The sequence below is a fragment of the Crotalus tigris genome, unplaced genomic scaffold (assembly GCF_016545835.1).
Source record: "Crotalus tigris isolate CLP2741 ecotype Arizona unplaced genomic scaffold, ASM1654583v1 scf7180000024461.5605484, whole genome shotgun sequence".
Taxonomy (NCBI): Eukaryota; Metazoa; Chordata; class Lepidosauria; order Squamata; family Viperidae; genus Crotalus; species Crotalus tigris.
The window spans coordinates 654463-679675 of record NW_024100632.1 but is presented as its reverse complement, the minus strand read 5'-3'; the positions used below and the strand labels follow the sequence as shown (position 1 = coordinate 679675).

The 25213-nt window shown below is 46.8% G+C and overlaps 1 protein-coding gene and 1 long non-coding RNA gene across 4 annotated transcripts in view; one reads left to right on the top strand and one right to left on the bottom strand.

The window, feature by feature from the left end:
* The window catches only part of LOC120303189, a 31021-nt gene extending 12374 nt beyond the window's left edge, over positions 1-18647 (bottom strand). For 2 of the 3 annotated variants that reach the window (XR_005555370.1, XR_005555368.1), the window contains exons 1-2: positions 18445-18647; positions 17254-17366 (exon numbers count right to left, since the gene is read on the bottom strand). This is a non-coding gene — a long non-coding RNA (uncharacterized LOC120303189). Of the gene's footprint in view, positions 1-367; positions 706-17253; positions 17367-18444 lie in introns of those variants that run through there. The other variant, XR_005555369.1, reaches the window with a different exon arrangement.
* Positions 1-21890, top strand: part of FBXW8 (F-box and WD repeat domain containing 8) — a 48248-nt gene extending 26358 nt beyond the window's left edge. Inside the window, exons 6-11 of the mRNA XM_039332486.1 lie at positions 19-215; positions 1447-1656; positions 10310-10437; positions 15289-15462; positions 19639-19755; positions 21082-21890. Coding sequence (XP_039188420.1) covers positions 19-215; positions 1447-1656; positions 10310-10437; positions 15289-15462; positions 19639-19755; positions 21082-21226 — 971 coding nt within the window. The 3' untranslated portion in view covers positions 21227-21890. The remainder of the gene's footprint in view (positions 1-18; positions 216-1446; positions 1657-10309; positions 10438-15288; positions 15463-19638; positions 19756-21081) is intronic.
* The last annotated feature ends 3323 nt before the right edge of the window (positions 21891-25213 follow it).

Genomic DNA, 25213 nt, shown 5'->3' with positions numbered 1-25213 from the left:
CCTTCTTTTGGCACGCAGGGTCAGTGAAAGTGTGGAGCCTGCTGGTGGGTTCCGAGCCCATCCACTGGTACCGACACAACCAGAAGATCCAAACCTTGGCCCTTTCGACTGAGGGGGCCACCGTAGCCACAGTCTCCGGGTTCCAGGTCAAAGTGGAAAGCGCCAACGACAAAGGATATTGGGGAACCGTGGCAGAGTTTGAGATTCCGAAGTGGGTGAGTCTGTTATTCCCAGGAAAAGGCCTTCAAATGTGTTGGATTGCATCACCTTTGACCCATAAGCGAAGATCAATGCGCTGTGTTGATAAAGGAGCCAGGGTGCAGCTCAAAATGGAAAAGAAGGAAAGGACTGATGGCAGAGCATATCTGTAACTTCCTCGCAGACATTTTACCACCCAACTAGGTAACGTTATCAGTGCTAGAAAGGAGTGGGGTTGTCTTTCTGTTTATATATTAGTCAGTCTTGGTGGTTCCTTAATTAGGCTGTTGTTTAGAGTTAGCCTTTTGTCTGATTTGCTAGTTCCTCAATTGGGGTCTTGTTCACTGCTTGATTGTGGGTTTAGTGCAAATCTTGGCATTAATCTCTACTCCTCTGGGTGTTGACTGCTGGTGAGGAGGTGTTTTGGTCTTTCTCTTTCCTTTTTGACTGGGTCAAAAGGATCAAAGGAAGTTCTCTTAGGTGATTCCAGCTTGTTGAACCCTTCAGCTGAAAAAAAAAAAAAAAAAGAGATTATTCTGAACAGAGGAGGGCATGCTGGCTGGTCCGTTGTATCTGGAATATGCCAGGATGGGGTCATCTGCGGGCGTATCAAGCTCTTTGCTTTGACAGGCACTCTTTTGTCAAAGCTTCATTCCAATAAAGGAGAATCTTTGTAGCTCAGGGTTAAAATGAGGGGTCCTTGGGGCTCTCTGAGCTTGGTGGTTTTCTCGCAGATGTGCCATGACCCAAACTAGGTCACATCAACCGCACTCACGATCTTAGCACTCAGCACGGATGGTGTTACCTAGTTGGGTAAGGAAAGGTCTGCAAGAAAACTACCAAGCTCAGAGAGAACCAAGGACCCCACAGTCCTCCTCCTCCTTAGTCTTCCTTCTCTTCGTCCACTTCCTCTTCCTCCTCCTCCTCCTCTACACAAACCCCACTCTCTTCTACCACTGATGATATTATCTAGTTAGGTAATGAAAGGTCTGCAAGAAAACCACCAAGGTCCCTGTGAAGCTTTCTTCTTCCCATACCTGCCATCTAATCCACTGAAGTAACACTGTTAGTACTTTTCTACGTAGATATGCTCCTCTTCCCTATCACAGATGGAGAGAATTGGAACCCATGGCACTGAAGGGGCAAGGATAGCTCTTTCGATGTTTTGGGGAAGAAAGAATACTTTGGCAGGGAAAGATATTTGAGATTCAACACTCACTCTCTTCACTCCATTTAACTCTTTTGCAGGTCAGCCTACTCTGTCTTGTGCCCCATACGTCGGGCTGCCCAGGTGCTGTAGTAGCAGCGGAGGACACAGTCTACTACCTGAAGGAAGGAGAGCCAGCTAAAGTCCTGCATTCCGTCTACGGCCAGCCTGTGACGTGCCTGGATATCTCCGCCAACGAGGTGGCCTTCGGCGTCAGAGGCTTCGGCTGGTTGATTAACGAGACCAACAAGGTACTTAAGGTCTTTTGACGCCCTAAAATGTTTGACCTTGGCTTCTCTCTATTGCATATTGGATTGGAGAGCAATGGAGCAGCCTATCTCCTGAAGTTATGGGTACTCCATCATTGGAGGATTTGAAGAGTGGGCAGCCATTTCTCCAGAACGTTGGCAGAGTTCCTCTGCTGAGCAGTAGTTGGAGGAGAAGACCTCTAAAGTCCCTTCCAATTCTGCGAGGGTATGAAATCTACTTCAGCTCAGCTCTTTTGTCACGGCACCTTAAGTCTAATGAATTTCATAGAATTCAGAGTTTGAAAGGCCACTTGTGCTGTTCAACCAACGCTCAAGGCTTGGTAGCCCAATGAAAGCGTCAACAGACGGTTACCCTACCCTCTGTCCCAGCACATCCAACCAAGGAGAAACCTGGCCATTTTTCTGGAGAATGGGTTTCCACGTAATTCCATCGAAATCTTCTTTTGTTTACTTTAAATTCATTCCTCTGCATCCCACATTCTGGAAGACAGGTCTTGACTTTCTCGAAGTGATGAAAAACAAACCTTGGGGTCTCATGTCTCATTTACAAATTTGAGGCTGAGTTGTAGATAGTAATCCCGAAAAGGGAGGGAGGGGGAATCCTTTTGTTGTGCTCCTGAGTGTCTTGGGCTGATTCCTGAGGTCATGCTAATATAGGTTGGAGAGTGAGAGCCTGACATTTCTCCAGCCTAAGGCTCATGGGCTTTGTGTTCCTCATTAGCTACATTGCTCATTACAAGTTGCTACCCCTGTCAAATCAGCGTTGTACTGTATCTGGAAGAGATTTCATCTCGTCCGCTGTAGCCTCAAGCAATTCATTTCTTTTTCTTCAACCTCTTACTTCCTAAGCAGGACTAATAAATAATTGGAGCTGGATCTGTGCAACTGCTTCGGAGTAACCCAAGCTATATTGTGATTTATTTTTCTCTTGTATGCAAATTTTGCGTCTCCATCCTCGTAGATGGTGGGCAGTTTATGTAGATCAAAAATAACGATCATGAAGAAGAGGAGGAAGAGCAATATGGAAAAATTATTTGGCATATTGGTTTTCATAACTTTTGTGTAGTATTTTCCAAATCTGTGCTCTCTTAAACCGTATTTTGCACACCGGCGTGCCGTGTTAGAGAAAAACCAATGCAAAGGTGCACGCGTGTTAAGGAACGTGACATAAAAATGCGTGTTAGGAAGCCAGTGCCCTAATGTATCTATAATGCATGAAAGGTACATTAAAATGTATACAGTGCCATAAAGGTGCATTAAAACATACATGGGTTTTTATTAGCATGCTGAATTTGCATACTGGACTAGGACCAGCTTGCGGTCCGGAAGAATAAGCAGCTGAATAAATTGAAATGGACAGATTCCCGATCTATAAGTTTTATTAGGTGCAGGATCCAGCTCCTTACCTATCTTAAGTTTTCTTTTAAACACAGCTCTTCCCAGCTACAAATAGGTTGTTAAATGTTTATGGGCAACGCTCGTCGGCGTTTTAAAAGGCAGAAGCTCGCTCAATCAATTCAGATGTTTGCTGGCTTGTTTATTTCCATAAGCCTTCTAACTGGCATTATAAAGGCAGACCAATAAAATATGCAGCCTCAGTTTAAACAAAATAAAAGTTGCGTCCGACAAGTTTCTCCTACACAGGGCGCACACACACACACACAAAATACTCGTGGCAGAATTCGAACGGTCGAGTTGCAAACTTCCAAAGTTTGCTAAATATAGGTAATCTTCGACTTTCAGCAGTTCATTTAGTGACTGTTTGACGTTTGAATGACACTGAAACAAGAGACTTACGACCGGTTTTCACACTTACGACCTTTGTAGCAGCCCCATGGTCAAGTGATCCAAAAGTCAAATGCTTGGCAACTAGTTCACACTTACGACTGTTGCTGCATCCCGGGATCACATGACCTCCTCTTGCGACCTGCTAAGCCAGATTCACTTAACAACCGAGTTACCAACATCAACTGCAGCGATTCGCTAAACGGTGGCCAGAAAGGACGTAAAACGGGGCAAAATTCTCTTAAGAGCTGCCTATTTTTGCTAGGGAAATTTGGGCTTGATTTGGTCATCAACTGTAACTGCAACGGATTGCGATTGCAACTGTTGGGCAAGGCAAGAGACGATAAGGGCTACCAAGAGCTTAGGTATGAAAATGTTACTTCAGATTATTTTATGTATGTATTTATTAAAATGATTTACACGGCTGGCCACCTTGCAGGAGCAGCTCTGAGTGGCTCACCCAGGGCTAAAAACTCACCACAAATTAATATGAAAACACTGCGTGACAACCGAGGACAACACAAGGCATCCATAAATCACCTCCTGTCTCACGGGTTCAATTAACCTCCCCACCCTGTGCCCAGGTAGGCTTCCATATTTTTAAAGCTTTCTGAAATGCTAGCAGAGACAAGGCCAATCAAATCTCCAGAGAATACGGTCAAGAGGTACCATATAATAAGCGTAATATTGCTAACAGTTGGTCTTATTATCCCAAGGGCTGTATATTAAAAGTAGAACATGCAGGAATGTGTTCAGGGGGGCACAATAGCTCAGCGGTTAAGGGCGCTGAGCTTGTCTGCTTGAAAGCTGACAGCCTGGGTTGAAGACCCCAGCGCCGCGTGACGGGGTGAGTTCCTGTCACTAGCTCCAGCTCATGCCCCTCTTAGCAGTTCGAAAGCATGCAAATGCGAGTAGATCAATAGGTACTACTTCGGTGGGAAGGCAACATTTATCCACTTGCCTCCGATAAACTGAACTGTAGCTTATAAATGTGGGCGCCCTTTAATCAAAACGCAATTTGGATTTCTCGATCCCGTCTTCCTTAAGAATTCAAGCCCCTTCCTCAGCAAGGTTTGATTCATCTCTCCGCCAATTTCACCCTTGATTTTCATATTTGAGACCTTGGGTGAACTCTAGCTAAAGAGTTCCACCACCAGCCCCAGTATAAGAGACCTATGGGGCCCTCCCAGTTGCCACTCTAGGTGTCTGAGTGATCGCCAAATAGATTCCAGTTTTGCTGCGTGCTGGACAGATGGCTTCTGGGTGGCGCATCCATGTTTATTTTAATCAGGGAGATGGAGCTGAAAGAGCCCAGACAGCCAGGATGTGTTTGACAAGAACAATGGCTTGTTGGCATTGCCACACTGGCTGACATCACACTGAAAACTAATTACTAATGTCTATTATGATAATTATTCCCCAGACACAAAGGGACTTTGCACGGGTGGATTAATGTGGTCAGAAGTCAACGATTTTTCTCTAGATTGATACAGAAGATGTATCGGTACTTTTTGGCACTCTTCTAGGTAGGATGAGAAACACACACGCACACACATAGAGACGTTCAGGCATCAGGTTGTGTTGCATTGCCAGGCTAGGATTCAGCATGTCTGTCCAAAGCATTAGATGCACTGGATCAGATTTAAGTGGGTGCTGCGATTCTTCCACATGACTGGAATCACCCCCACCCCCTTTTTTATGTTGTTTTATAGCCCATCAAGTAATTTTCATTTGGCTAATTTAGCCAACTGGACCATCTCCATTCTGCTATGAATGCAATTGCATTCTGCAGCAGCAATAGATTTTGATTTTGAGAAACTTCAAAAACGAGCGACCTTCAAAGCTGGTTGTTTTATTTAAAAGAATTGTTTTTAATCTTTGGCTCCCGATTACGATCTCGCCCGACCCGCCAAAGCGGGTTCGGAATAACGAAACACACACACAAACGCACCCTTAAATGTTCAGCCCTACCTCAAAAGAGTGCGGAATTGCAGCCACCAATTCATTCACTAAAGAGTTGACAGCCTTTAGGCTTCGTTTTTTTCTAAACTCATTGGTAACACCGGGATTCGTATTCATTTCCTTTCCAAAAGAAAATTCAAAATTTGCAGGCTGTGATTCCTAAAGTCCTTTTTGCACTGACGTCCACAGTCCGGGTTGACCCTATTCCTTAAAAATCAGAATCTCCACCTGGCAGCTAAATAGCCTCCCTAATTCAAGAAGCACAATCAGGGTCTCACACCTCATCCCCATGTCCAGTGTCAGACTTGCCCCAAAGAAGAGTGGGGTCAAGCTATTCTCCAAAGCAGCTGAAGGCAGGACAAGAACCAAGGGAGGCAAACTGATCAAGGAGAGAAGCAACCTAGAACTAAGGAGAAATTTCCTGACAAGTTAGAATAATTAACCAGTGGAACAACTTGCTTCCAGAAGTTGTGGGTGCTCCATCCTTGGAAGTTTTTAAGAAGAGACTGGACAGCCATTTGTCTGAAATGGTACAGGGTTTCCTGCCTGAGCAGAGGTTGGACTAGAAGACCTCCAAGGTCCCTTCCGACTATGTTATACTATACCAGGGGTAGGCAACCTTGGCTCTTTGATGACTCATGGACTTCAACTCCCAGAATTCCTGAGCCAGCCATGCTGAGGGGAAAGGGAGAGGTTTCCAAGCTGAGCCAGGCTGGCTCAGGAATTCTGGCAGTTGAAGTCCACAAAGTCATAAAAGAGCCAAGGTTGCCTACCCCTATACTGTACTGTACTGTACTATACTACACTGTACTGTACTATACTATACACTATACCAGACATGTGAAACACAAGGCCCGGGGGCCGGATGCGGCCCGCGAAGTGGTTTCATGTTGCTTGCAAAGCCATCCTGGAAATAGTGAGGGAATGGCCCCCACTGCCTTGGCCCTGGCCCAGGCCGGCCGGGAGCCAATGTACAATTTTGTGGTGGCCATCTATGCTGGAATGCATTCAGTCTTAGCTCCACAAGGTCGTCTGGGAACAGCGAGGAACCAGCCCCTGCCGCGTCGGCCCCGTCCCCTGGGTGCATGCTGGGGAGGGGTCCACCTTTGTGGGAATGAAGAAATGCACCATCGCCTGGAAGTGCCCAGCAAATGGCCCTCGCCTGCTTCACATATCCGGCTTGATGGGCTCTGCTCTGCTCCCACCCCCTTCTGCCAGAGACCCTCAGATCTGTCCCACTCCTGCCCAGGCCCCCACAGGCATCCTTGACGCGAATGATGTAGAGCTGGCCACGCTCACCCAGTAGGCCACACCCACTCCATCCACGCCCACCCAGTAGGCCGCACCCCCCAGCCCCCCCCCCAGGGCAACCGCAATGCTGATGCAGCCTTCAATGAAATTGAGTTTGACACCCCTGCACTATACTATCCACCCCATCTATCAAGGTGGTTCCAAAATTTCCAAATAAATAAGGTGTCCCATCATCGTGGGACCGCTCCTTTTCCTGCTCTTTTTCATCTGGAGCTCAAATGAATTTGGCTACCTCTGTTTCACATCCAACAGACGTTTTTGCCTCTTCTCCACCTCCTCTGGCTTGGCTGGGGTCCCCGCTTTGCAGGACGGATCCCCCGAGGATCCCGGGCACAAACATCAGAGACTGCAGGTGCTCTGGCACCGCTCTCGCTCTGTACCCCTGGCCTGGCCCTGCTTGGCAAAAACATCTTTTGAGTTGATGGCTTTGACTCTCTTCTAGCCCCCCCCCCACCCCCAACCTGAAAGGGAAGGGGCTACTTCTCCCCTGGTGGTATCAAAAAGCCTCAGCACAAAGCTAGATACGAAGGGGAGAGCTGGGGAGCATGGGTTTTGGGGTAGGCTTGGGTGCCCCGAGGCAGCCTTGTTGAGTCCGAAGATGTCCCACGAAGCCTTGGCTCCCGCAGGAACTTCCAAGGGTGTCTTTTTGATTAAACCTCTTTTGTGTAGCATCACGTAGAAGCAACCCACTCCTTGAGGGCAAGGCAGTGTGTGTGTGTGTGTGTGCATCTACACTTGCCAATGGAAAAATCACCTTTCAAATAGCATAAAATGCAGTTTCTTTCCAGGCTGTTTTTTTTTTTTTTTTTTTTTTTTTTTTTTTTTTTTTTTTTTTTTTTTTTTTTTTTTTTTTGGTAGCAGGGAGTTGCAAGACAGACTGGCTGGCTGGCTGTCAAAAAATTACATCATATGGGAGTAAATTGCTTTTAAATCAAGCATCCATTATTCATGCATATTAACTGTTTTCTTCTCCTTCCCTCCCAGTTTTTTTTAAAAAAAAAGCAAAAACAAAATCCACACTTTTTTTCCCTTCTTTCTCTCTCGTTCCTCATTTTTCACTTAATCATGTTCTTTTTTTCTTTTGCTTTCTCCTCCACTTGTCCTTTTCTTTTTCTAGTCGTTTTTTTCAAATTTGAGCTCATCTGCAGATCTATGAACAAATGGGTTTGCTTTGCTTTGCTAGAGAGAGTCATTCATTATACCGGCACTTAAAAAAGTGATTTTCAGTCAGTCCTCTGACTTACAAATATGTGAACAACCGGTTCTCTGTGTGGATGCCGCTTCTGGAAGTCCATTCTGGGCCTGGGCAACAAAAAATTAGCTACTGGTTCTGCCAAACTGGTGTGAACTGGCTGAACCCACATTCTATTCTATTCTATTCTATTCTATTCTTCATCCTTCTTATTCTATTCTATTCTATTCTATTCTATTCTATTCTATTCTATTCTATTCTATATCCTTATTCTATTCTTAACGCCACCGCAAACTCCTTACAAACGCAGCCTTCTTTTTCCATGTACCAGAAGCCCTGGGTCTACACACCCCTGTTCATCCCAACATCCTTTTTTTGTTTTGTTTTCTTTGGGGAAAGACAGACTCTAGCAAACTTTGATATCATTCTGGTTCGACTAGGAGTGAACTACGCAAATGCATTTCCACCAAGATTCTGGGTAGATTTTGATTTTGACCGTGCTTCTGTCAAAAAAGATTTTGCTTGATTTTGAATTGCAGATTTGGGCGGCAAGGGAACGTTAGGCTTCCAAATCTTTGTGTCGGGGCCGATGTGGCTGCAAGAAAAACTTCATTTTGCAGAGTAATAACCCATTTCTTTATTCCTGGGCCCATTTTGTCTGTCCTGTCCTGCCTGTCTGCCCAGGGCTAAAAGTTCCCAGTGACCAACTTTTATCCTGGCCAAAGAGGTGGCATTAGGCTAATGCATCGCCCGAATGCTAGAGAAAGCCAAGGCATGAATAATTGATCCCGCTCTCCTGTCTCAACGATGAAGTCCCATTTGCCTCGGCCTTATTAAAAGAGCGAGCGAGGGGGTGAGACAGTAAAGGTCGTTAAGGGATTTGTAACATGGGAAGAATCGCCCACGAAATGGATGCTGGTGTGTTTGTGTGTGTATGTGTGTGTTCCCCCCCCCATCTCTGAGGTCTTTAACTCAACCTCATGGTGAAGGCTGACTTAAGACGTTGGGGGGATACGTCAAATTATTCTGTGTGAAACTCAGAGTTTCAGAAATTTTTGATTTTTGACAGTGGTTGAACTTAGGAAGATGAGCATATCTGTTGGACAGAGATAGTCCCTAGCAAAAGGGCATAGTCTAGTCCAGGGGTCCCCAACCTCTGGTCCGTGGACCTGTACCGGCCCGCGGCATGCCAGCAACCGGTCCGCACAAACAAGCAAAGCCCCATCCGTGGGATGCAGGCGGCACACAAAACCACACTCTCTCCAGTCCGTGGAAAAACCTCTCTCCACGGAACTGGTCCCTGGTGCCCCAAAGGTTGGGGATCATGGGTCTAGAGGCCCAGATTGATTGACAGATTGATTTGTACCCCACCTATATTATTGCCACTCAAGGCAGCAAGCATCCTTCTCCTCTTTTTCCCCTCAACAACAACGCTGTGAGGCGAGGTGGGTGTAGAGAGAGGGACTGGCTCAGGGCCATCCAACTGGTTTTCCTAGCTAAGGTGGGACTAGAACTCCCGCTTTGTAGCCTGGTGCCTTAACCATCAACTGGCCCCCTAGTTACAGCTGCCACCGTCTTCGAATGTTAGGGATCTGCCTTGTGCGAATAACACCTTGAAAGACATTGCTGATCATATGTGCTAAGCTCAGAATCCACAAAGGGAAGGAAAGTTTGGGGAAAAAAACCGAAACTCAGAGCACCTGAAGACGTTTTTCCACTCATATGATTTCACCCAAGCCCAGCCAGTATCATAGAACAGGAATGATGGTAGCTTGCTTACATTACATGAGCTTACTTACATTAGAACAGTGTTTTTCAACCTTAAGACCTGTGGACTTCAACTCCCAGAATTGCCCAGCCTCAGCTCGTTCAGGAATTCTGGGAGTCGAAGTCCAGGGTTCTTAAAAGATGCCGAGGTTGAGAAACATTTTGCATTAGTAAAGCCAAGGCTTTTATCAGCATACCACTGTTTACATATAGCGTTCCCAGAGTTTCTAACTAGCCTGGCCATGCTGATCAGGGATCCTGACCAACCCAGCTGGAGATGACCATCTTAACCAATAATAATAATAATAATATAGTTCCAGAGGGACATCCCTCAAAATAGCCAAGCTTTGCTGTCTAGGATTAAAGCTGGGTTTTGACCACTTATTGCTCCTTCCTTCTTCTATCCTTCTCATTCTCTGCTGTCTCTTTTCGTGATTCATTTCCTAATCAAATAAGCGTCCTGCCCAGTTCCAGCTCAAATGGACAAAAAGATAAATTGCAGAATCCGAAGGCTGAGCCAAAGAAGTGATGTATGAAATTCAAGCTGCAGACAACCACCAGTCCATCCATTGTCCTCAGCTGACCCCCCTCATGTCTTTCTTCTGCTGTTTCTTTCAGATCCTTCTCTACAACCTGGAAACGGGGCAGTGTGTAACGCAACTCGCCGGCCCTTTGGGTGACTTCACGTGCCTCAACCTCCAGGACAGTCCTCCCCACATGTTGGCAGCTGGAAATAAAGCCAGAAGGTAAATTTTAGCTGGGGCGGGTTGCCGTTGGCGGGATAACATTTTTAAAATTCGGTGCCCAAAAGCAGGAGGATGACACAGAGGCAAGGAATCCAAGCATTTGCTTCCTGGTTTAGAGATTACACATCCGTTTCCGAGTGTTTTCCATCTCCAAATGGTCGGAAATCATTCTTAATTTAGAGTGGTTGGAATTGGGAATGTCTGTTTTAAGGACGAGAAGGACGAGGGGGGACATGATAGCTGTGTTCCAATATCTCAGGGGCTGCCCCAAAGAAGAGGGCTATATGGCTGAGGAATTCTGGGAATTGAAGTCCACAAGTCATAAAGGGGACAAAGTTTCCGCCCATGCTGGCTGAGGAATTCTGGGAATTGAAGTCCACAAGTCATAAAGGGGACAAAGTTTCCGCCCATGCTGGCTGAGGAATTCTGGGAATTGAAGTCCACAGGTCTTGAAGTGGCCAACTATGGACAGCCCTGTTCCAGGGTCTGACAAATTCCATATCAAGTCCATTTCAGTAAATCACCACTGCAGCTTCAAGCCGAACTTTATGCATTAGGTAATGGTTGGCTGCCGTTTCCCCTTCTTTCTAAGAGCTCCGTCAGCCTCTCTCTCTTCCTCTTTTTAAAAAGCATTTGGTGGACGCAGTTTGGTGCACATCCCAGCGAGGTCTCTTGGAATGCCTTCTGCTTTCTCACTGACAGTCCCAAAATGAGCCTGGCATGGAAAACCTCACTTCCTGGAAGAGCCAGCCAAGAAAAATTTCCCAGAGGAGAAACTCCTGAAGCCAGACCGTTTCCTTTGCCAAACTGTACACAGGGGGGGCAGTTTGCGTGTCCCTCCATTTTTGTTTTTATTTTGTAAAAGGAGTGTCGTCCACCTGAACAGGTTCCAGGTTGAACAAATTAATAGCCTTAGCTTTGCCAGTCATGTTTTAGTTAGCTTTCCCATCTTCTTCCTAACTCTAGGCGATCTCTCAGATAGCCTAGTAACAGAATAACAGAGTTGGGAGGGATCCTGGAGGTCTTCTAGTCCAACCCCCTGCCCAGTCTAAAAACCTCCAGTGTTGGAGCACCCTCAACTTCTGGAGGCAAGTTGTTCCACTGGTTAATTGTTCTCACTGTCAGGAAATTTCTCCTTAGCTCCAGGTTGCTTTTCTCCTTGATCAGCTTCCAACCATTGTTTTTCCTCCTTCCCTCTGGTGCTTTGGAGAATAATTTGACCCCCTCTGCCTTGTGGCAGCCCTTCAGATACTGGAACGCTGCTATCATGTCTCCCCTATTTCTTCTTTTCTTTAGACTAGCCAAACCCAAGTCCCTCAGCTGTTCTTCATCTGTTTTAGCCTCCAGGCCTTTGATCACCTTAGTTGCTCTTCTCTGATTTTTTTTTTCCAAACTCCCAACCTCTTTTTTGTGACACGGTGACCAAAAGTAGCTGCAGTATTCCAGGTGTGGTCTCCCTAGGGCTTTATAAAGCGGTAATATTGCTTTGCCTGATCTTGATTCTATGCCTCTGTTTATACAACCCAGGATTGCATTAGCTTTTTTGGTTGCTGCTGCACACCGCTGGCTCATAGTCAAGGGATCGTCCACTAGGACTCCAAGGTCCCTCTCACAGTTGCTGTGTTTAAACCAGGTCTCGCCCAATCTGTATTTGTGCCTTTGGCTTTTCCTGCCTAAGCTGGATTAAGTGCTACCTTTGCCTCTGATTAAGGAAAGTCCCGTGGTTCGCTTTGTGGCAGAAGGGGGATTGGGACCCTCACTTTTCCAGCCATTGAAATCAACTTCCTCCCAGAACTCCATGCAGGAATCTGGACGTTGGTGCAAATCAGTTTTTCCCCTGCCGGATGGCTCCGGGAAATTCAGAATTTTCTCCCTGTCCAGTTCCGTCTCTGGGAGACACGAGCGGCCTGGGGCCTCCGATCCAGCGCCGGTAGTAGAGGCCTGGGAGACAGACAGGTTGGGAAGACTTTTGAAAACAACTCGGCAGCGCCTTTGTTTTCCCTGGGCATCCGTGCCTGGAAGCTCGCTGCTTGCTAATGAAGCCACAAAGCCTCAGCCAGGGCTGGGGAAATCTGAAGGCAGGCTCATTAGCATGCGTGGCGCCAGCGGGCAGCGAGCCAGGCCCCGCGCAGGCTGTCAGGAATGGGGCTGGAAGCCTTCTGCCGGTGCCCAGGACCAGGCTTTGCCGCTCTTTCTCCTCCTCCCTCGGAATCGGTGGAAGAGGGAGGCGGGGCTTTTGTTGACTCCATCTGTGGATGTTCTGACAAGCAGTGCACCGGAGGTGTTGGGAGAGCCCCAGCCCGTCCCTGCTCCCTTCTTCCTCCTTCCAGCCTGTCAGATGGTTCCCGCGCGGCTGGAGACCCTCTCGCCTTTTTTGCTCTAATTGTCGGAATAGAGTTATTCGCAGGCTCCCGCGGAGCGGTTTCATTAAAGGAGGCTAAAGGGAGGGCTGATTTTTTGGATCAGAGCAGGAATGCCGAACAATAGAAGTTCTGGCAGCGCAACTGCTCTCCTTGGTGGGCTTCAATACACAAGTTGTTGTTGTTTCTCTTCCTCCTCCTCCCTTCTTCTTCTTCTTCTTCTTCTTCTTCTTCTTCTTCTTCCTTCTTCTCCTCCTCCTCCTCCCCTTCTTCTTCTTCTTCTTCTTCTCCCCTTCTTCTTCTCCTCCTCCTCCTCCTCCCCTTCTTCTTCTTCTTCTTCTCCTCCTCCCCTTCTTCTTCTTCTTCTTCTTCTTCCTTCTTCTCCTCCTCCTCCTCCCCTTCTTCTTCTTCTTCTTCTCCTCCTCCTCCTCCCCTTCTTCTTCTTCTCCTCCTCCTCCTCCTCCTCCTCCTCCTCCTCCTCCTCCTCCTCCTCCTCCTTCTTCCTGTTCCTACCCCCAGACAAAACAAGGTTATGGCTTAAGCCTTAATGCATTGCTTAAACCAAGATACAGGTAAGCAAGCTGATGTATTTCAGGTGTTATGGATTGAAATTTCCAGCATTCCTTGTCATTGGCCCTTCTGCCTGAAACTGGTGGATGTTGAAGACCAAAACATCTGCAGCACATCAGGTTGCCTGTTTGTTGGGCAGTTTGTGTTTGGTGAAAGTTTAGAAACCACACGTTCAGGGTCAGTGGCAATGTCTCCTGACCCTCTTCTTTCTTTCTTTCTTTCTTTCTTTCTTTCTTTCTTTCTTTCTTTCTTTCTTTCTTTCTCTTTCTTTCTCTTTCTTTCTTTCTTTCTTTCTTTCTCTCTTTCTTTCTCTTTCTTTCTTTCTTTTCCTCCCTTCCTTCCCTTTCTTCCTCTTTTTCTTCTTTTTCTTTCTTTCTTCTTCCTCCCTCTCTTCTCTTTCTTTTCTTTTCTCCCCCCCCCCTCTCTCTTTCCCCCATGCATGTATAGTGGCAATCCTTCTTGCTGGGCCAGATGATAAGAGCCCAACACACTCAGACTAGAGAAGATTGACCTCCAACGTACCTCTTGAGCGTAATTTACAAAGACACTTTCCATTAATCCTCACACAGGGCTCTGCTCCCGATGGATTGCATGAAATCATACATTGATTTTTCATTTTGATAAAGCCGAGACGATAATCCCAGCAGAAGCCGTTGATTGGCTCTTCATAAGCACCAAGATCCTCGGCTGGCAAGCCCAAGAGGTTCAACCGTTGTGTCAGATTGGGTTAGTTTCTGATCATCTGGTCCCCCCATTTTAATGTAGACAGTTAAGAGGCGGTGACGCCTGCTGGCTTTAGAAGGGAATTAGACATATTCCCAGATGGATGTGGGCCGTTGCTGATTCCTCCTTGTGAGTGCTAAGTGGAACTGCCATGTTCAGATCTCGTTTACCTTTATTGCTGTGCAATGACTCCAAGAGAGCATCAATTGCCAGGAATCTCTTGCTGGCTTGGAAGAATGAGAATACTAGATCACAAAGCTTGTTAGTCTGTGCCTTTCATTTGACTGGGGCATCTTGATTTAACACTGCAGTCTTTCTAGTTCAGTGGTTCTCAACCTGTGGGTCGGGACCCCATTTGGGGTCGAACGACCATTTCACGGGGGTCGCCAAACAACGCAGTCCGCCATTTCCCCCCCCTTTTCCTTAGCTGTGCTACTCCCTTTTATTCTATTGGCTTTTGAAAGCCAATAGAATAGACTCTCTTGAATAGAGTCTAATTCTATTGGCTTTCAAAAGCCAATAGGAATGGTCCAGGCTGTCTCTGCCCTGCTGAGCCCGCCAAAAGTCCAATTCTGCAAACGGTGCTGCACCAGTTGAGTAGTCCTCGACCTACGACCGGTTGAGTAGTCCTCGACTTAATTACCGGTTGGGGGTCACGGCATTAAAAAGGTTGAGAACCACTGTTCTAGTTGATTTGGCCTCTCCTTTCAAGCCAACATTTCTTGCATCAAAGATTCAAAAACGCTTTAGAGTGCACAGGGCAGAAAGAATTAAATATAGGCAAGTCCCCAACTTAACGACCACAATCAGGAGCAAGGTGGTTCTTAAGCGAGTTGAGACTGATTTTATGACCTTTTTTCTGCCTTCGTTGTTAAGCAAATCACTGCACTTGTTCAGGGAATTAGGCAGTCATTAAGCAGGGCAAGAAGCAACAGCCAGAAGCTTATCAAGGAGAGAAGCAACCTAGAACTAAGGAGAAATTTCCTCACCGTGAGAACAATTAACCAGTGGAACGACTTGCCTCCAGAAGTTGTGGGTGCCCCATCACTGGAAGCTTTGAAGAAGAGACCGGATAGCCATTGGTCTGGAATGGTACAAGGTCTCCAGCTTGAGCAGGGGGTTGGGCTAGATGACCTCCAAGATCCCTCTCAACTTTATTATTATTAAAATGTTTACAACTCCCAGTTTTGCTTTGCAGGGTGATGGTGTACGACCTCCGCAGAAGCGATCCCGTCTCCTCGCTTTACGGACACCAATTGGGGGTCTCGGCGGTGCAGATGGACGACTGGAAGGTGGTCAGCGGAGGGGAGGAAGGGCTGGTCTGCGTGTGGGACCAGCGAATGAGCACCAAGCTCTGGGAGGTGCACGCCAGGTGAGACCCCACCTGCTTCCTGGTTCCCAGTTCCTTGAACTTTTAACCCGCTGTGTATCGAATTCTCATTGCAGGCGAAGCCAGGAGGAGATAGATTATACAGGTGGTCCTCAACTTACGACAATCTCTGTTGATAAGTTACCAAGCCGGTTGTTAAGTGAACCTGGCTTCCCCATTGACTTTGCTCGTCAGAAGGTCACAAACGGTCACATGACCCTGGGACGCTGCAGCCGTCATAAATATGAGTCAGTTGTCAAGCAGCCGATTTTGATTGCGTGACCCTGGGGTGGCTGCAACGGTCCCAAAGGTTGAAAGGCAGTCCTAAATCACTTTTTTCCAGTGCCGTTGTAACTTCAAACAGTCGCTAAATGAACCGCCGTAAGTCGAGGACCCCCTGGATAGAGAGAAAGTGAAAACCTGAACCGCTTCAGTCGATCCTAGGATGGACAGCTGCCCAGGCTTCCGTCTAGAATCGCAGCTGCCCGGTTTGCGGTACAGATGATCCTCAACTTACGACATTCGTTTAGCCAGCTGTCGAAAAGAGGCGACTTACGACCATCAGCATCCCCATGGCCACATGAGGGGGACCCTTGGCAGGTATTTACAACGGCCGTAGCATCCCGGAGTCATCTGGTGGCCCATCCATGGCCTTTCCAGAGAACATCCGGCATGGAGGAAACTGGATTGGCTGAACCACCACGGCAAAAAGTCATGAAAACTGGATGTGACTCAGTTAACAACCACATCCCTTAATGACGAAAGTTCCATTCCCAATTATGGCCGTACGTTGAGGACTTACCTCACAACCGTTTATTCCATTTCCTGGTGCTCTGGCTGCATTTCAGAAAAGCTCCACTAGAGGGCGCCCAACGCTCTTTTTCTGCTCTCTCTCTCTCTCTCTCTCTCTCTCTCTCACTCACTCACTCACTCACTCACTCCACTTCTAAAAGCAGAAAAAGATCTTTTCCTATGACTGGCAACCCAAGACACCCAGTCTGGTGTTCCCTTCGAGAGGCAGTGATTGGCATCACGAGACAGGCAGTCTTGTGTTCACGGCGAGATGCGTTATCCGCAAACTGTATTTTCCCACAGGTCAGCCTGACAGAGTATTCATGCAATTAATGCATAAGGACCGATAGAATGAATTGTCTACACCAGGGCTCTTCAAACATGGCCCCTTGATGACTGTGGACTTCAACTCCCAGAATTCCTCAGCCAGCGTGCACGCTGGCTGAGGAATTCTGGGAGTTGAGGTCCACAAGTCATCAAAGGGCCATGTTTGAAGAGCCCTGATCTAAACACAGTTGATTGGATCAGGCCAGAAACTGGGAAACGGTGAGTTCCAGTCCTGCCTTAAGCACAAAGCCAGCTGAGTGTCCTTGGGCTGGTCCTTCTCTCTCTGCCCTAGGAAGGAGGCCAGGACACGCCACATCTGGACAAACCTTGGGCCACTTCTGCAAAAACCTCTGAAGAAATGAGCCTTCAAGACACATAGCTTCTGACAGGCAGGACATCCCTTTCTCTTTTGTCCTCAACTTCCCATCTGCAACATGGGGCTAATAAAACTGACTTATAAGGCTTCCTTGACTTTAAGAAGGGTACGGGGAAAATAACACAATGAAAAGGTGGGAAGTAAGGTAATCCCCCAGGTATGAGCCTCATAAAGCCTGCCCATTAGGCTCCTAACTCAAAAATCTCGCCAAACGAATCAGACTCAATACTACAACATTTTAAAATCAAACTCACTAACTGAATGAAAGGAGTCGTTAAATGAAGAAAGATCTGACTTACTGTTTCCTCCGATGGCTACCTGGACCAGGAGACTTTTCCACGGCTGCCAGCTGCCAACCAGCTGTTTCCTGTTTCAGGAACTACAGTAAATTGCCTCCCAAGCAGGCAGCAGGCTTTAAGTAAAAAAAAAGTAGGACAAAAAAGTTTGTTGCTAGGCAGCTCAAGGTTCTGGGGGGGGTGTGGAGAACTCTCTGATTGCAGTTGCCACTAAAATAATTAGCTTTAGGGTCTCTAGGAGTTAACAGAACTGATTGATTTTTTGTAAAAACAAACCAACAACAAAAAAAAAAAACACTTACCAGCCATTAGCTTAAGCCAGGGGTCTTCAAACGTGGCCCTTTTATGACTTGTGGACTGCAACTCCCAGAATTCCTTAGTCGGCCATTTTGATGAAACTGCGGGCTTGGATCCAGACCAGGGCTCTTCAAACATGGCTGTTTTATGACTCCTGGACTTCAACTCCCAGAATTCCTCTGCCAGCATGCCTAGCTGAGGAATTCTGGGAGTTGAAGTCCACGAGTCATAAAAGGGCCAAGTTTGAAAACCCCTGGCTTAAGCGTCTCCAGCCAGGCATGCAGAGGGAGATGGGGGTGGTTTACAGAACTGTCGGCTTGCAACAGTAACTGAGATGGAAGGGACCTTGAGGTCATCTAGTCTAACCCCCTGCTCTCAGAAAGAGAGTACAGTACTGTACTGTATTTCTGATAAATGCCTGTCCAATTTCTTCTTAAAAGCCTCCCGGGAGGGAACACCCACAACTTCTGGAGGCAATTTAAATTTAAAACCTTAAAAAAAAAAAAAACTTCCCCTGATCAGCACAAGCCTCTCCAAGCAAAATCCAAAATGGGGGATTTCCTTCCAGTAAGGCAGGGACCTTCCAACTTGGCCCTTTTATGACTTGTGGACTTCAACTCTTCAATGCTGGGAGTTGAAGTCCGCAAGTCATACAAGGGCCACGTTGGAAGCCCCCTGCAGTTAAGGGGTCTGCAGAATCTCCGCTGGGTCTGCGCCAGGGACAGGAGGAGGCAGCAGCAGCCACAGACTACCAATGTCAGGCAGATGCAAACAAACCATCTTGCAAAGCGCTGCGCTTACCAACACGATAGGAAGCAGAGCAGTTCCCAAAGGGATTGCAAACGACAGAAGTACAATTCCACAGAGTAACAAAAAAGAATATTTTAAAATACTTACAGAAGTAATTCTAGCTTTCTAGTCCTCAAGCCCGGCAAGCAGCAGGTCTTCCAGGCAGCTCCAGGAAAGCAAAAGCAAAAGTCAGCCACTCTGCTTCCGCCACGTGACCAGGCACCAAAAAAAAAAACTCCACTTCCGGTTTCTCCTCTCCGAGCCACGTGGCTGCAGAGGCCTCTTTTTGGTGGCGGTTTTGCACGTGTAACAGTGAGTAGCCTTTGTGAATGAGTCCGTTTTGGGGAACACTGGCTAAATAAACGTTCATACCTGGGGGAATTACCTGTACATAGCCATTTGTGGTAAAATTAAGAATTAAGTCCCACTTGAATAACTGCCCCCTGCTTTTAATTAAACACCCAGTTGCATGTCCGTTGCATTTAAACATGGAGACCTTGTTGAAGAGCCACTGATGGACTCCGGGGCTCCCTTTTTTTCCAGGCACCCAGTGGAAAGGCTTTTTAAAATAAAATAAAATAAAACACACTCCTAGGGTTTTCTTTGCATTTGTTCCAATTTACTGCGTACACCTGCTTTTAATTAAACGGCCAGTTGCGTTTAAATATGGCGACCATCTTGAAGAGCCACTGATGGACTCTGTGCCTCCGTTTTTTTCCAGGTACCCAGTGGAAAAGTTTTTTTAAAAATAAAATAAACTCTCAGGGTTTTACTTTGCGTTTGTTCCAATTTACTGTGCACTTGAATAACTGCACCTGCTTTTAATTAAACAGCCAGTTGCATTCAAATATGGCGACCATCTTGAAGAGCCACTGATGGACTCTGGGGCTCCGTTTTTTGCAGGCACCCAGTGGAAAGGGTGTTTTTTTAAAAAATAATAAAATAATAAAAATAAACCCCTAGGGTTTTACTTTGCATTTATTCCAATTTACTGTGCACTTGAATAACTGCCCCCCCCCGTTTTTAATTAAACAGCCAGTTGCATGTAGCTGCATTTAAACATGGAGACCTTGTTGAAGAGCCACTGATAGACTCTGTGGCTCCCTTTTTTTCCAGGCACCCAGTGGAAAGGATTTTTTAAATAAAATAAAATAAACTCCTAGGGTTTTCTTTGCATTTGTTCCAATTTACTGTGCACCCTGCTTTTAATTAAACAGTCAGTTGCTTGTCCGCTGCATTTAAACATGGAGACCTTGTTGAAGAGCCACTGATAGACTCTGTGGATCCTTTTTTTTTTTCCAGGCACCCAGTTCGCCACCTCCGCTTCAGCTCTCACAGTCTCATCACGGCCAACATCCCCAATGAAAAGACACCTCGAGGGGCCAGCATCACGGACGACGACTTGACCGCTCACCGAAGGTGAGAGCTGACCCTCACGGTGGTACTTTTTTTCTCAACCAGCAGGAGGCGCCCTGTGACACTCCTCTTAGGGTTGCTAGACTACAATTCCCAGCAGCCTTAGCTAGACAATATTGCGGGATGCTGGGAGGCAGTCCCCCAAGTTGGCCTTCCTCAGTTTAAACCAAGGGTCTTCCAACTTGGCCCTTTTATGACTTGTGGACTTCAACTCCCAGAATTCCTCAGCCAGCGTGCCTGGCTCAGGAATTCTGGGAGTTGAAGTCCACAAGTCATAAAAGGGCCAAGTTGGAAGACCCTTGGTTTAAAAAGGAAAAGAGAAGAAGCCGCAATGGAGGAGCGTTTGAGAGCTTATGGTGGCAGAGAGCCAGGGTGTTGTGGCCAAGCCAGGCAGGGGTTTAGGATGGGAGGGTAGCCAGCTATAAATCGCAAGAAGCTCTGGTGAGCAGCAAGTGGCTTGGAAGAACAAACCCAGTGTGATGGGTGGTAAGATGTTCCAGCACCCATTATTATGGGTTGGCTTGGCTAAGGTTGATGGGGATTATAGTCCAGCTGCTTCTGGATGGCTATTGGCCTCCCCTCCTCTTGGAATACACAGTAGTTTAGCTTACCCAAATCCTGTTTTAAATCTTCTTTTTTCTCTTCTCTTCTCTTCTCTTTTCCCCTCTCTTCACCTTCCCCGTTCATTTCCCCTCTCCTCTTCTCCCCTCCCCCTTAACTCCTTTCTCCCCTCCCCTCCTCCTCCCACTTCCCTTCCCATCTGTTTCCTCATACTCTGAACTGACTTCCAGGAAGGTGAATACAAGACAGTTGACATATCTAACCAAGGAATTCTGGGGATTGAAGTCCACATGTCTTATCATGGCCAAGGTTGAGAAGCACTACTCTAAAAGTAGAACAACCCAGAACCATTATGGGTGCTCCTTCGAGCACATGGGCCTACTCTGAATTGATCTGCTTGCATTTTAACATCTCCTTGGCCCTAGAGAGGAACCAGAGTTTGGAGCAGGGGTCTTCAAACCTGACCCTTTTATGACTTGTGGACTTCAACTCCCAGAATATGCTGAAGAATTCTGGGAGTTGAAGTCCACATGTCGTAAAAGGGCCAAGATTGAAGGCCCTGGTCTGGAAAAACGTTCTTCAATCTGGGCAACTTTAAGACGTGAGGGCCAATTCCCAGAATTCCCCAGCCAGCTTGAATTTGAAGTGCAGACATCTTAACGTTGCCAAGGTTGGATAGTTGCTCCAGAACTGCTGGGAACCAGGCTGGTTGAAAAGCACCCTGCTTATTTTCTTTTCCCTCTTCTCCCCTTGCTTCTCTCTGCACAGGCACAGAGGCATTATCTACGCCTACGAATTCTCCACAGACAGGCTGGTGGCAGAGAGCGTCCTTCCTATCTGCCGCTCCTCTTACAACGAAGTGGCCGGCTACAGCTACAACATTGGCCTTGTGGTCCCCTATGACAACATCTAGGCAGGGTGGGAAGCAGGGAAGTCCAGCTGAGCTGGACCCTGGAGAAGGAGAGCCCCAAGGATGGCGTTCCTGGAGACCTCTTTGGAGGGCTCGGAAGCCACGGGTTGGCCAAGCAGGCAGCAGAAGAAGGGGGGGGGTGAACACATTGGGGTTCCACAGCTTTAATAACAGCGCTGTAGGAACATAGAAGAGATGGTGGCTAACAGGAACCATGATAGATAGTCAAGAATCAGGAGATGATAATAAAGGTTTTAGCCTAAGAATCAGGAGGTAGTAAGACATTGTAGCCCACATGTGCAGACATCATTCTGGGGGAAGGGAGGGCTTCCATTCCTTGCACCTAGCTAAAGTAGTTTAGTGCTGCCTTTCCGGAACAGACGCCGACGCTACCTGCAACATCTGTAGATCTTGAGAAGAAGAAGAGACTTTGGGAGCATTTTTCTTGTAAATAAAATATCTTTATTGAGTGTTGGTCTCGGGATGAGGGGTTGGTGTGCTTGAAAATGGCTGTTTTATTGTCAGGGGTGCTGGTTTGCAAAATCCCACATTAGGAGAGGATCCAGAGGCCATCCCAGTTGAAGAAAATCCTGCCACAGGTAAGTCAAGCATGTGTGTGTAAGTATCCTTTCTTCTTCAGCTCCACTGGCACTTTGCCTGATTGCACCAGGACTGCCGAAGCAGCACCCCTCCTTCTTAACTGTGCTGCCTGGGGCTGCTGGGAGTTGTAGTACATTTCTAGCTTGGTGCAGCATGGGGATCTTTGCCTGATCCATTCTCCATGCCAGTTTTTGCTGGCCTGGTCACAAGTCATTTTGTGGGGCCTCCTTGCTGGGTGGGCTAGGGCAGTTGCCAAACCAGCAGGGAGAGCGCCATAGGTATTCCTCTCAGCCAGGATGAGGATGATGGGACTTGGTGGCCAGAGAGAACTCGGGCAAGGCCTTAGCACATGAGAGTGTGCAGTCCTTGTGCAATCAGGAGAAAAGTGACTGGTATATATGGGCGAAAGGGTCTTTTCTGGGCAACTTTCAATGTCCTTATTTTCTTCACTCCAATTGGGCTAATCCAGCAGTTTCCCCAAAGGAATCTTTCTGGAACAGGAAGATGGTTTTGGTCTTCTGGAGGTGTCCTGATGCCCCCATCAAGACACTTCCTTTTCTAGGATCTTCCTTCTTGAAAACTGTTGCCATAGAGGCAAATTGTGACATGAGGGAGGGTCCCTGGATTGCCCATATATATGCAGTAGAGCTGCAGAAGAAAGATGCACACATGCAGCTAGATGTATATTGTGTATAAGCCAGGGCAGTGTTTTGCAAACTTGTCAGATGTGGGGGACTTCAACTGCCAAGTAATTCTGGGAGTTGAAAGCCGTCCATCTTAAGATGGCCAAGTTTGAAAAAGACTGCTCTAAGGTTACCAGATCTGGGCTGCAAAAATATGCTAGGCCACTAGATGGTGCCAAATGTAATTTGCTGCCTTCTAGTGGGTTTTTTTCCCCTTTTGCAGCCCAGAGCTGGTAACCTTAGTATGGCATACACCTTAATATATGGTAGTATGTAGATATATAAACATATACCATATGTTAAGGAATATGCCTATTAACTGTATGTGCCTGTGTACATTAACACAGTTGCACACAGTCATCTAGGGTAAGATCTATTGGGGCTTCCCTAATAGATCTTAGCCTATATTGCTGTAGGTGTCTTAACACACACAGCAATATAGGCTAAGATCTATTGGGGCTTTCCTAATAGATCTTAGCCTATATTGCTCTATGTGTCTGTCTATCTTAGCACAGACACATAGAGCAATATGGGCTAAGATCTATTGGGACCTTTTTCCTAATAGATCTTAGCCTATATTGCTCTATGTGTCTGTGTATCTTAGCACAGACACATAGAGCAATATAGGCTAAGATCTATTAGGAAAAAAAGGTCCCAATACATCTTAGATGACCGTGTGCATCTGTGTTAAGGTACACAGGCACATATAATGGGGGGGGGGTGTCCCAATATAGTGGAATGAACCGGACACTCTGTGACTTGACTTTATACGTGGATCAGTGTGTGGGGGGCGGTGCTTATGTTTTGTTTTTTTTTTTTTTTTTTTTTTGCCGCCTCGCTTCTCATCCAAGAAGCTTCTTCAGTTCTGGCTGAATGGTGGGGGGCTGGAACGATTTATATTCTTTGCAGTCATCTGGTCGTTAGTACTCCAAAGGTTGGTCGTTAGCTCTCCAAGAGCTGTTGAAGCCACCTGGGGGTTTATCTGTACCCCCCCCCCCGAGTCACCAGGACCAATGTGGAGATGGGCCTGGGACCTTCTTGGAACTGCTGAAAGGACCGTGTTGGAGACAGGAGAGGTGGTGTCGTATCCCTCCCCCTCTGTTGAGAGAGGCCTGTTCGGTTTTAACACAAGATGGCCTCTTTGACCCCCCTTTCAAGCCAGGGGTCCTCTCCATCCAGAGCGTGGACTTTGCTGTCTTCAAGAGTGGCCTTTGTCTCTCAAATGCAGATGGACCGCTGTTTCAAATGTGCTTTTCCAAGAGGCAAAAGACTTCCTTTGTTTTTCCTTGAAGATGTTTCACTTCTCATCCATTAATCATCTTGGATGAGAAGTGAAAGTCTTCAAGAAAAAACAGGAAGTCTAGCTGTCTCTTGGAAAAGGACCTTTGGAGCAAACCATGACCTGGCTGACTAAGAATCTCCAGAGACAGATGAACTGCTAAATCTTGTCCTGATGGTTTTGTTCTCCTATGTTGTGCCATGCATTCATGAACAAAACCACAAGCGCACAGCACAACGTAGAACAAACCCATCAGGACAAGATTCACACTTCAACACTGAAGTATACAGAAAACCCAGTGTTTACCTTCACTGGAGCAAAAACACAGAAGTCGTTGGGCTCCTACACCACTGGGCTGAAGGTTTACCTACCAGCAAAGGGGGGGAAAGAGGACTAAAACACATCAAAGAAGCCCTCAGAACCTGTGGCTATCCTAATTGGGCCTTCATCAAATCCAGACAAAGTTCCAGTAGGATCCTTTGTCCCCCCCTGCCCCCAACAAGGACAAAACGACAACAAAGCAACATCAATCCATAAAATGCAGTAATTATCTGAAAAGCTCAGAAGAATTTTCAACTAACAACATGCATGCACACTTTCAACCCCAAAATACACTAAAGCAATGTTTCTCAAAACCTTGACAACCTTTAAGACGTGTGGACTTCAGCTCCCAGAATTCCTCAGCCAGCATGCTCACTCAGGAATTCTGGGAGCTGAAGTTCACACATCTTAAAAGTTGCCAAGATTGAGAAGCCAATGTTTCTCAAAACCTTGACAACTTTTAAGATGTGTGGACTTCGGCTCCCAGAATTCCTCAGACAGCATGCTCACTCAGGAATTCTGGGAGCTGTAGTTCGCACATCTTAAAAGTTGCCAAGATTGAGAAGGCAACGTTTCTCAAAACCTTGACAACTTTTAAGGTGTGGACTTCAGCTCCCAGAATTCCTCAGCCAGCATGCTCACTCAGGAATTCTGGGAGCTGAAGTTCACACATCTTAATAGTTGCCAAGATTGAGAAGCCAATGTTTCTCAAAACCCTGACAACTTTTAAGATGTGTGGACTTCAACTCCCAGAATTCCTCAGCCATTATGCTCACTCAGGAATTCTGGGAGCTGAAGTTCACACATCTTAAAAGTTGCCAAGATTGAGATGGCAATGTTTCTCAAAACCTTGACAACCTTTAAGACGTGTGGACTTCAGCTCCCAGAATTCCTGAGTGAGCATGCTGGCTGAGGAATTCTGGGAGCTGAAGGTCACCCATCTTAAAAGGTTGCCAAGATTGAGAAACTCTGCACTAAGGCGGAAACTCGTCCACCCCAAGGATAAAACACTCACACACAAACTGAGCAATGCAGTTTGTGCAGTAGAATGTAACAAGACATGTACAGATCTCTACATTGGAGAAACAAAACAAACCACAATTGCAT